Here is a 12025-nt window from a genome sequence, read left to right on the forward strand (position 1 = left end):
TCTTACAGTTCTGCATCTGTCTGGGGCAATGTTGCATATCATTAGGCTACTTCAAGTTGAGTATGAGTACCAAACATATCCAACAGCATGCTCAGCTGCTCTGAACTTAATTGATATCCGATCATATCACTGCTAACAGTAATCTGCCAGTGCAAAGTTTGACACACTATATACATGTTATCTGAATGTTGCTGTGTCCACGTTAAAAGTCATAATTAAAGCTATGGGAGAAAAAATGTCTAAACTAACCAAGCCCCAGATCTTGTTGGCTATTTCCAGCCCTGGCTGCAGGTCGAGCCTGTAGGAACATTCTGCTGGAGGTGTTGATGGTCTGGCTCAATAACCTTACCTTTCCAAGGAAGTAAAGGTGCCAATGCAGGTTAGGCAGGCGGTTGCACTCTAATCTGCAGGCTGAGAAACCTGAAGCCCTGCTGAGCATGAGATTGTTTCTTTGGCAGGACTTCAACTGTGCCCCTGCCCAGATCCTGTAGCCAACTTTATTATGTAGACACCTTTATTATAGTTCCTGATATGACTGATTCTGATGACATAAGCAGCAAGTAGTTACAAATGAATAGAGAAGATGGTTATGGGCTTTTGGGCTTCTACAGTGAAGATTACAGACTTATTGGTTTTCATCCCCTACAGCTTGAGGTCTGCAAGTGAGTCAGCGCTGTAGTGCGCCCAGCTGCAGGTCTTCACTGAGGCCCACTCCTCTCACTGAGGGCTGTTAAACAGCTGTGGATGAGGCCCACTTTCTCGGGCTGTTAAACAGCTGTGAATGAGGCCTCTGTATTTGACGCTTTAATGGTATAGTAGTAGTGTTCCTGAAACCCACGTTAGATGGGGTAGACACACTGTCGAGGACGTAACATTGAGGACAGCTAGCTAAAGCTCTGTGTTACACCCAGGGTTAGAAACTCATTCAAATGGGAAAGTCCCCAGCCAGCCCCACGCTGCTTCATAAAGGCCATAACAGAAAATGAAACAAACTATTCTATGGAGTTAAAAAATAAAACTAACCAAAAATACACAAAGAAAGAAGTAATCAACCAACTCACTAGACCACTCTAAAACATCTAATACACAATCTTAAATTTACAAAACTATAGTAAAAATGTGAGATTGTCCAGGTGTGTACAGGTGAATCAGGGAGCAGCACAAACCCGCAGGGCTCCTGGTAGATGGGCAGTCGACAAGTCATCACATTCATTCTTTCTCCACAAACCTGGTTTCTATATAAAAGCGCATGTAAAATGTAACATCTGCATGTCTTTAAAACACTGAAGGGGATGTCAACAGGACCACATGACCTAAAAGCTGTACAGAGCCTTACTCACAGCTCTCGGTAGCTAAATCCATTTTCATGGAAGTTGAGTCAGCTCATATGGACACAAACCAGCACCACTGCATAACAACGGAACTAATGATCAGTTCAAATTGACCGTTTCTTACAAAAATAATCTATAACAAAGTCGCATGCATACATAGCATACATGCCTACATTTGTTTAATAAGTAATTTTTAAGTAACAGTCAATTTGAACTGATCTCTCATTCTGTTATGCAATGTGGACCACCAATGTTAGTCAAAAATTTAAAACTCACAGTATCTCACAGTTGGAAGAACTAGGCCAAATGATTATGTTTGTATGTCGGTTAATAACACTGTAGACATAAAAGTTATTTTACTCCAAACAACAAGCTTTTACAAATGTAATTATACTTTATGTATAAGGTGAACATACATAAGTAGGCCTATACTTTGTAACTTAATTAAAATATTAAGTATAAATATTGTTCTTAAGCTATTCTGTATAGTTGTTAGTGTAGGGCAAGTATAAATATGTATTATTTTGTATATCTTTTTGTATTAAATGTAAGCTGAAAGCATAGTTATTTATTTTTAGCTTAAAATATGTTTACTAATAGCACACTTGAATGTGCTTCTTCTTGCAAAGGTAATAAATATGAGGACTGCAATTATTATTTTTACAGTTAAAAACTGTTCATGTACCCCGAACCCGCAAACATGAGTTATTATTAATAGTGGCTTAGTAAACTAAGTTATTTAGTAAACAGAGTACTTTAGTAAACAGAGAATACCTCACTGGTACATAAACAAAACATGAAAGCTTTAAAACTTCCTGTTTTACAGCTGTGGCCATAAGTAACAAAATGGGCTAATATTTTTGGCACACAACTCAAGGAGATTCATTCATTCATCAAGACAGCAGGGTGTGAGTGTGAATGACACACCTCCCACAGTTTTTGTTTACTTGTTTGTTTATTGTGCCTTACACCCATTTATTTGTTGTAGGCATATTTGTTTATTAACCTTAGAACCAATGTTCTCACCCTGTTTCAGGCCATACCTGTGTCTCCAGTACAGCACTGGGTCTCTTTCTCATAATACTGACCCACAGCTGAAGCAGACGTCTGAACAGCGTCTGATTGTTTATCAGGCTTATGTAAGCCCTGGTCTTTTAGTTTCCCAGTGGATCCCCTCCTTATCTCTGTTATACATGCTCAAGGGCTTAATGAAAGACACAACACTGAACTTATTATCTGAGTTTACAGCTGAAAATACCTTACAGCTACTCTGCTGTAAGATCAAAGTCTACCCGTTGTTAGAGTGTAAGCTTTTTCATTATAGATTGTCTCGCCATTAAACAAACAGGGAAGCCAAGGCTTGCACAGCTGACAGGAAGCTAACATACTACTGAGGACATACATCGACATAACTGAGGTTTTGAAAATTGCAATAGTATCATGTTCATATAAGATATAAACATTTTTTATTACAATGCACATGGTGAAATATCTTAGGATAATGAACCAATAGCAAAGCAACCACATTTTAATATAAGAAAACTATTCATGTTACTAGAACCTGCAGTTTTGGTCTTTCACACTATTTTCTTTATAAAGTTCTTGTAAAGAAGGTTTCCTACTTTCACCATTCTTCTCTGAATATTTTGCTTTATTGCATTTACACTGACAATTTAAACATGCATTTACTCATTAGCTTTTAAAATATTTTACTAATATAGATTTGACAGTATTTCTGTAAGCCTTTTGTTTGTGCTTGATCTGTATATTGATGTTTGTTTTTTTGGGTTTTTTTTATTGAGTATTTCTACTGTTATTCCAAGTGGGTGTAGAGTTCCATGTGTTGAACAACAAATGGAACATGTTCAAGGCCAATGCCTTTCTACACATATCTCTGTTAACCTTCTTTACCCAGCAGGGCAGCGCAGCTCCACTCTAAAGGGCAGATAAGGAATAGTACTTTGGAAAGGGATGCTGATGCACAACGACTCCCCCAAAGTGGGTGTGAGTATCTTCAGAACTGGGATTATAGACAAAGGAAAGGCCACTCTTTCAGCAGAACCATGACAGATCTGATTTGATTTTGAGCTGTCCAAGGTACTGAATTTATTTCTGCGCTGCATCACTTAGTTCCAGACCTGGACTAACCCTGTTATACATATTTATGTTCCATCCTTGAGAAGATAACTGTTGATTGATCTAAATTAAGACCTGATATTCACTGTGTAGGTGAACATTTAGCATTGGTGGTGTCTGTTGGGGAACTAAAGTTAAGAAAGAAATGTCTAAATCAGAAATCAAACTAAATGATCAGAAACCTCCATTTAAAGAGTTTTTATTGTGTTCATGGAAATGTTGATAGATATCAACTTAAACACACACACACAAATCTCTATGCTTGTAGTTGCACAAAAGCCCTGCAAAGTAATCTATTAACACATCTTCCTTCAGTGTAACATGAGTACCTGTTGTCCACGGTCATGTGGGTTGATATGCTTTAACTAGACGATCGGACCTCAACTCTATCTTGACACTACAGGGTCGAAGGGACAGGCTTAGCTGTCAGCAGTTTCCTGTGTTTGGTATGGTGAGTAGATGTTGCAGAGTAACTTGAGCTGCAGGCATTCTTGGCACATGCCCTACCCATCAGCACTGTCACACTGATATCATTTAACTAGACATTTGAGTTCAGCCCAAATGATCTAGGAACATTTAAAGAATGGTGATTTATTTACAAAATCTCCAATGGTAAGTTCCAGAGACTCAGATTAAATCTAAAGACTATAACGAGTTTCTAGTACTAACTAGAGTTTAAAAAGGACAATATATATTAAAAGCATTCTGTGCTCATGACCTGCAAGATCATCTTGTAGAACAGAACAATCAGTTTAATGCTATAGGAAAAAAAGATTTGGAGTCAAATGTGTAAGTGGGTTGAGACAAAACTGATCATAATTCACCAGAATTTGCAAAATGCTCCTCTCACTAGATATATTTTAACCATTTAATATTTTACCAGAGTCCCAACTAGACAGCTTTTCATCTAGACTTTACAGTAGATGTAATGCAAGACACCTTATATCACAAAAGCAGTGGGTTAGTGTTTGACTTTTCAGTTTGAGAATTAGCTAGGAACTATATCAGTGCATTTGCAAACCTTATATGTCCTGCCATTTGAAATACAACATATTTGTCTTATCTTTTAAATTAATGAACACAAAAGGAAATACAGCACAAACACACACTGTATCCTGCAATTTGTAAAATAAATAAAATAGAAAAATAGAAAAAATATCACCCCAACAACTACAAATGTATATAAAAAAAGGATTCAACCTTTTAGTCTTTGCTTATATGTCAAAATTAGTTCAACGTATTATGAATTCAATCTCTAAAAGTTTCCAAGATAACCCATGCAGGATTTATCAATGCTGCTTACAAGGCTTTTACTAACAAATCGTGCGCGTGACGTCAGCAATAAGTCGTGTAGTATGCAGTTGCTGATATATATATGTATTTTCACGGTATAAATGTAATTATTTTGTTACACTGTTGTGTGTATTAAAAAAGTAAATAAAACGTAATTCCCGTGGTGTTTGGTCCGTAATAAAATTCAACGCGTGTCAAACTCTAATGAACTGACGCGCATGTGGCAGCAGCCCGGAACCGGTATGAACCTGTTTTACCCGGTATAAACCCCCACGTGCGCTAGCTTTTAACTCTGTGAATTAATAGTGCACGTTTGAAAGCCTTTCGGGAAGCCCAACCCTGCCATCTTATACAACATAAAAGCATGATATATTTTATTTACTTTTATGTATATTTTATATATACTTATATATATTTTATTTACTGTTCATTTAATAATAAGAAACTAAACGGATCAAAATAAGAATTCATTAAAATATTTTTGAAAAGCAGCTTCAGTTACAGAAGCAAGTGTACAAATGTGTACATATGAAAATATCAAATTAGGCCATCTAGTAAAATAATTGCAGCGTGTTACGCAATGTTTCTAGCTTCGGACATCTCAGGGAGCAACAGCAAATTAACGTAGGAGTACAAGTGGTACAAATATTTGTGTAACACTGTATTTTAGGTTTTTTAGAATATAATAAAGAGTAGCCTGTGTTTTTACGTGCTTCTACGCGGGCTCGCGTTGGGTTTGGGAGGAGAGCGCGCTGGAAACACGTTGGCACAAGTTACGCGCATAGTGGCACTAGTTACGCGCTCGTGCCCGAATACCGGCTCGAGCCGGTATAAAAATCTGACAAGCTCCAAGAGAAGGAAACTGAGGTACAAGAGAAATAGATGATGCTCGTACTACCGAAGACTATTCCCACAGTTATGCGTATTTAATCATTTAACCAAGAGTTAATCGGCTTGGATAAACGATCCTACTAGTTTATTAAGACAGAGTTTACCGTTATGAGCTTTTTCAAATACGAGAACCGGCTGCCGGCAAGTTTCTCCGCCTTTTAAAAACAAGATGCCCCTTAACTTGCCTAAATATACGTGAAAATCTAATCGTTGCTTTAGCAACGGAACGCCGACGACGATTTCACAGTTTATCAGCGTTTTGGTAAGTAGCCTATAAGTCTTACAAATAAGTCACGCACTGTCAGACGTGTCGGATAGTAAGTATATTGCTGTATTGTGTTCCTGAAACGTTACGTTTCGTCAGATAGTGTTGGTAATGTACATTTAAATATTAAATAAATATTATTGGTGTACGCTGTTTACGACAATACGACGATAGCCTCGTTAAGTGAAACGAGGTCTTGAGCAGTTCCGCATTGCCGCACAATAAGGATGCTCGCGTGCAGACGCTCGTGCTCTTCTGCGCAGGACCGCGAGGACAAAGTTACCGGTTGCGTCATCCATCCATTCACAGGAACAGTGTAGCCCACACGTTTATCATTTATCGCAATAAAAGCCCCCGCGTTAAATTTTAAATTTCGAAGATATTTGATGTGAATTGAAAATTTTAAAGTGGAAAAGGAAAATAATCAGCTATGTTATCAACGATTTTTATACAGCATGTATTCTGTAAATACATATGAATCACCGTTTAACCATTCTTGAAACGCTTTGTCATTTCCGTCCTTTTACATGTTTTACATCATCATCTCCGCTCAGACACGTTCTTCGGTGTTCACTGTAGAAAGCACACAGGACGCCAGCAGCATAGCAGATGGGAACACGTCGTCCCTTATTAATCCCAACTGGCAATAGCGTCATTTCCAAATCTTCAGCAAAATTTAATTTTCACGGATCATGCAAGGTATTGAAAGTGGCTAGTTTGATGATGGAGATCCGAAATATGTACAAAGCATGCCAAACAAGTTACTTATACTCTATTGTACTAATAGTGTGGTAGTAGATAGCTTGGAGAGGTTTTATTCCTCCAGATAGTAGAGATATTCAGGCAACAGACTGTACAAAGGTTATATACTGTCTTGAGATGAACTCCTTTGTTATCACAAAGCTAGCAGAGATCGTCTACATCCGGTGTTGTCCCACAAAGAGCTTACATCACAGCAGGCCAAGCAGAGGTCCCACATTTGGTCAAAGACTGAAACTAGACAAATAGGTGGAAACAGGTGAAGCACCTGATTGGCTTCAGATGAAAGTCTGGCTCAGACTGGTTCCCTCTGCTATCTACATTCTCAGACACACCACCTCACCAGCCTGAGAAGGCAAAGGACATAAACTCCACTGAGGTGTAATGGTCCAAATCAGTACAGACCTGCCATATGTGCTCTCCAGACAGGTTCTGAGGCCCAGGCAATGTCCACTAACACCATGTCACTTTGCTGATTCCCACAGAGCGAGCCCAGAGACGGATATGAAAGGCCCGGTGTCCACCCTGAGGGCCTTTATGAAGCCCAACGTGTACCAGAAGGTCCCCGATGGGGGCTGGGGCTGGGCCATCGCGGTCGCCTTCTTCTTCGTGGAGGTCTTCACCTTTGGCATTATCAAGATCTTTGGGATCTTCCTGCAGGACCTCACCAGCCATTTCAGCGAAACGAACAGCAGAGTATCATGGGTCATTTCCATCTGTGTTTTTGTGATGAATTTCACAGGTAAGATGGCCAAGATTAATAGAAATCTGTTTAAGGGAAATGGTGTATAAGAAGGAGAATCAGCAGGGAGCATAATGCATTGATCTGTGTGTGTGTGCGTGTGTGTGTGCAGCACCACTGTCCTCGGTGCTGAGTAACCGGTTTGGATACAGACCCGTTGTCATGCTGGGTGGCTTCCTCATCAGCCTCGGCACAGTCACCACGGCCTTCGCCCAGTCCGTCACTCAGATGTACATCACCGTGGGCCTCGTCTCAGGTACTTCTGCTCTCTGTGGTGTGTGTGTGTGAGAGAGAGTTAAACAGAGTGCTGGCTGTTGCCATATGCAGGGAATATCCAGGGTTTGAGATTTAGACTGTAGCCTCACGAGCACTGCACAGTTCAACACACCTGCTGTAGTTTACAAACCTGTGTTAGACAAAACAATATTGTAGCAAGCAAGCCTCGGCCTACAGAGGTGTGGCCAACCACTATAGGGGTGTGGCCATGCAACTACAGGGGTGTGGCTACACATGCCTGTGGAAAGCCTTATTTCCTCATAGCCTCATATAGTGTGTTGATATCTATGTTGTATTTGTATTGTATCTGTCTTGCAGATTGCTTTCTTAAATGCAGAAAGTAAAATAAATAAAGAAATAATTAAAGTTCCGCAGTTTCTTGTACACACACCTCAGCAGGAGGATCACGCCTGCATTTGTGCCAGGAGTGGAGCGGTTAGCCTGTAGGGGTAGGAAACTCAACACCTCTGCTGCATGACTGCCGTGTAATCATATTCAAGACACCGCTAGTTAAAATCATGCAGTCCAAAGTTACAGCTTCATTCCAACCTCCTGCCTTCACCATGTAGCTGGATAACTGTGCAAATGCAATGTATGCTTGTGGTCTCCCTGATGAGATCAATGTCATTCAGTTTTTCTTGAAGCTACTGAGAGGGAATCCCAGCAGTGCTTGACTGATGTGCCCTTTGGTTATTACAGAATTGGCTGAGTCATAATCTCACCTTTTATTTGTTTTGACAAAACAACATTTGCTTTAATTTTTCCGATTAGGCACTCATGATGAAACCAAATGGGGAATGTGACTAGCCATTCTGATCCATTCATATCAGTTACTTTATAATGTGTTCTTTATTTCATTGAGATTTCTTTCCTCCACCACTGCACTGCTAGCTTTCCCTATTATAGACACGCTCTTTTCAAATGGACCCACCCTAATCTGCTTATTTCTTTCTTTGTTTTTCTTGTCTTTCTCTCTCTTTTTTTGTTTTGTTTCTCTTACACACAGTTTTTCTTTCAGAGAAGTATCTGCTGCGTGACACAGACGTCAGGGGCATGGCGTGCTTTTCCTCCGGCCCATAGCCTGGCTTGAGCCCGTGTCACTAGAGGGCGCCAGTGGCTGTGATCTCCCTTTCTGCTGTTTGTTCACAGGCCTGGGCTACTGCCTCACTTTTCTGCCTACGGTCACCATCCTCTCTCAGTACTTCAGCAAGCGTCGCTCCCTCGTCACGTCCGTGGCTTCTACCGGAGAGTGCTTCTCCCTCTTGGCTCTGGCTCCAGGTACGACACACTCCCGTGCCCTACCACAATTGAAAGCTTCAGAGTCACCATTCTCTTTCACCAAAGTGTCATAGCACTAATCGTGCCATCTCCACAGCCTTCAGTGCCCTGAGAGACCAGATGGGCTGGCGGAAGTGCATGGTGGTGATCGGCCTCCTGCAGGCCTCCATCATCGTGTGTGGAGTCCTGCTCAAACCAATCATCATCCGGCCCAGATCTTCCACGGAAGAGCAGCAGGAGGAGGAGAAGGAGAAGGAGAGTCCTCGGTCTGCTCTCAGACAAAGCCAAAGCAAATACGAGCTGGAGAACGAGTTCACGTGCACCTCCTTCAATTCTGTGGACTCGGGCGTGCAGATGGACTTGGCAGACGGCCCAGGCGAAACCGCTCAACTGGAGCTGGAGAGAGGAGAGGGTGAAGGAGAAGGGCCTGCTCTGTCCTCCACCCCTCTCAGACAGCCTGTGCAGCAGGCGGAGGAGAGGGAGGAGCTGCGTCCACCGCGCAGCGGCCCGCTCGACACCTCCGTGCTCAGGGACGGCGGCTTCATCTGCTACTCGCTTTTTGGCCTTTTCGCCACGCTGGCCTTCTTCGCTCCACAGCTCTACGTCATCGATCTGAGCGTCAGCTGTGGCATGGAGCGCGAGAGCGCCACCTACATGCTGTCTACCATGGCTGTGGCCGAGATCCTGGGCCGCCTGTCCATCGGCTGGGTGCTGAATCACGGGCCGGTCCGTAAACTCTATGTCCTGCTCGTCTGCATGGCCACGCTCACCCTGGTGCTCATCTTCTTCCCCTTCGTCACCGAGTTCTGGGGCCTGGCGTCCTGCTGTGCTGCCTACGGCTTCCTGCTTGGCACTGTAGCGTCCACCCACATCCCCATGCTGGCCGAGGACGATGTGGTGGGCATTGAGAGGATGCCCACAGCCGCAGGAGTCTATGTCTTCGTGCAGAGCTTCGCCGGGCTGGCCGGTCCACCCCTCGGAGGTAAAAACATTTCTTCTTCTGGTGCAGGAACCGGGTGCACTGACGCTGCTTCGGTTTCACACATCATTTTCTCACCGGAGTTATTAGCGTGCTGACTCTGGAGCTCAGTGTGTGTTTGTTACTGGTAGCATCCACACCTCCATGTCTTTTTGTTCATGTGTGTTTGCAGGCATGCTGGTTGACATCACGCACAACTACGGCTCAGCGTTCTACTCCAGTGCGGTGGGCGCGGCGCTGGGGACTCTGTTCCTGGGACTCGTACGTCCGGCCAAAGCCGGACTCAGACGTTGTCTGGAGAAAGGTGTGGGGGAGCAGCAACAAGAACAGGACACTGAGGGCAGCGATGGCGCTCCAGACGACTTCTTGGAGTTGGACCTGGTTATAGAGAGCACCGGCACCCAGAGTTCGTCTGGTCCAGCAGCCTGAGAACTTGAAACACACACAAACACATAACTTGAATTATTTGCCCAAAGATGAATGCTGTCAGTCCGTTGTTGATGCACCATTCTCTCACCACTTTTGAGTTTTAATTTTCTTTTTTGGACCAAATGAAACCTCAGGCCAGTTGACCATCAGACTAAATTAACCTGTGCTTTATTTATATTACATTGGACATCATACTATTTTTGATTAATTACTGATCTTGTTTACTCCAGCGGTGTTTTCGCTTGCTGATCGTTTAAGCGTTTGTACTTTCATATCACAGCCTCGGCCGTGACAGCTTTAAAGAGCTCTAATTTCAGAGTTGCTAATTTAACACCTCCCGTGGCTTCTGAACACTGCGTCAGAAAACGTGCTCCGCCCGAGGTGGAGCAGATTCAGAGGTGCGGAGGGTCCGGATCAGCCGCACGTCTTCCATGTCGTGTCTCTTTGTGGACTCCTTGTTTTACGAGTAAGAACAAAAAGATGGAATGTGTTGTTTTTATTTATTTATTTTGTTGGTCTTGCCTTCTCTGATGGGTGCGTGTCTTTTAACTAATGCTACGATATGAGAAACCTCAGCTCCATCATGAGTGAGACACACAACAACATCCCGCATTACTCAATGAGTGAATGAGTTCGAAATCATCGTTACTGTTTATGTATTTCTTTTTTAACGTTATATTTATGTAATTCACTAGTAAACTTGATATATACGTGATAATTATGAACTTTGAGCAAGACACCATAAGTGAACATGTACATGATTTTTTACTTGAATTCACACTCACCTAATGACTTGAACAGCTCCAGTATCCTTGGTTTATCAGCCATCATTTTATTATTGCACCGTTCATTTTGGCACGTTTTAGAGTTTTTTTTTTTTAAAAATATGTGTACTATTATTTTCTTGGAACAAGAGAACTAATGTATTGTTGAGAGCTCTCAGTCGAATCGACAACTGCTGTACTGCAAACCATATTATTTACGATAGAATAAATAAAACTATTGATTTTATGTTTTGTGTTGCTTATGCAGTGCTCTGCCGAATAAGTCGGAGTGCGGTTTGGCACTCCTCAATTAATATGGCGCAATTCTACAATGGCATATTTTTAAACGCCCCTAGGCTACGTCTTCGTGTATATGAAAATGCAGCTACAAATTTACAATGTACCATCAGAGTCAGGCACACTAATGTTCTCTCAGGGAGACTACCACATTAAGACCCGTAAATCGTGTCTAAGAACCACCGTGTAAGCATGTTGTTTCGCAGGCTAGACACAGATGTATGAATAACAGTAATTTGTAGCAGATATTTCAGAAAGCCATTTGAAAATTTTCAGATAACTATGAAAAAATACTGTCAATCAATACTCCGACTAATTCAAATCTTAATGATCTATAATGATTGATAACAAATCAGTATGGCCCCAAGAAATAAAGAAATTCCGTGGTCCAAGACTGCCACCTAACGTTAGTTTAGCAGTTTGACATCTCCAGAAAGAAACTGGGCTGAGACCGTGTGCGTGTGACCCTTCAATCTTTTCTGAAGGGTTGTAAACGTTACTGCTCCTACCTCAGAGTCCTCAAGCGCCGGAACGTTTTGACACGAGTACCAGACTGCAAACGTAAGCGAATGAACACTGCACGGC

General features: G+C 42.1%; 1 protein-coding gene across 1 annotated transcript; it reads left to right on the forward strand.

Moving 5' to 3' along the window:
* The first annotated feature begins 5550 nt into the window (after nt 1-5550).
* On the forward strand, nt 5551-11390 carry slc16a6b (solute carrier family 16 member 6b). Its single transcript, XM_076996487.1, has 6 exons — nt 5551-5913; nt 7161-7417; nt 7530-7673; nt 8843-8971; nt 9069-9953; nt 10123-11390. Exons 2-6 carry the CDS (start codon nt 7180-7182, stop codon nt 10377-10379), a joined length of 1653 nt encoding a protein of 550 aa, XP_076852602.1. The 5' UTR covers nt 5551-5913; nt 7161-7179; the 3' UTR covers nt 10380-11390.
* The last annotated feature ends 635 nt before the right edge of the window (nt 11391-12025 follow it).

Source organism: Brachyhypopomus gauderio, chromosome 2, assembly GCF_052324685.1.
Source record: "Brachyhypopomus gauderio isolate BG-103 chromosome 2, BGAUD_0.2, whole genome shotgun sequence".
NCBI classification, from domain to species: Eukaryota; Metazoa; Chordata; class Actinopteri; order Gymnotiformes; family Hypopomidae; genus Brachyhypopomus; species Brachyhypopomus gauderio.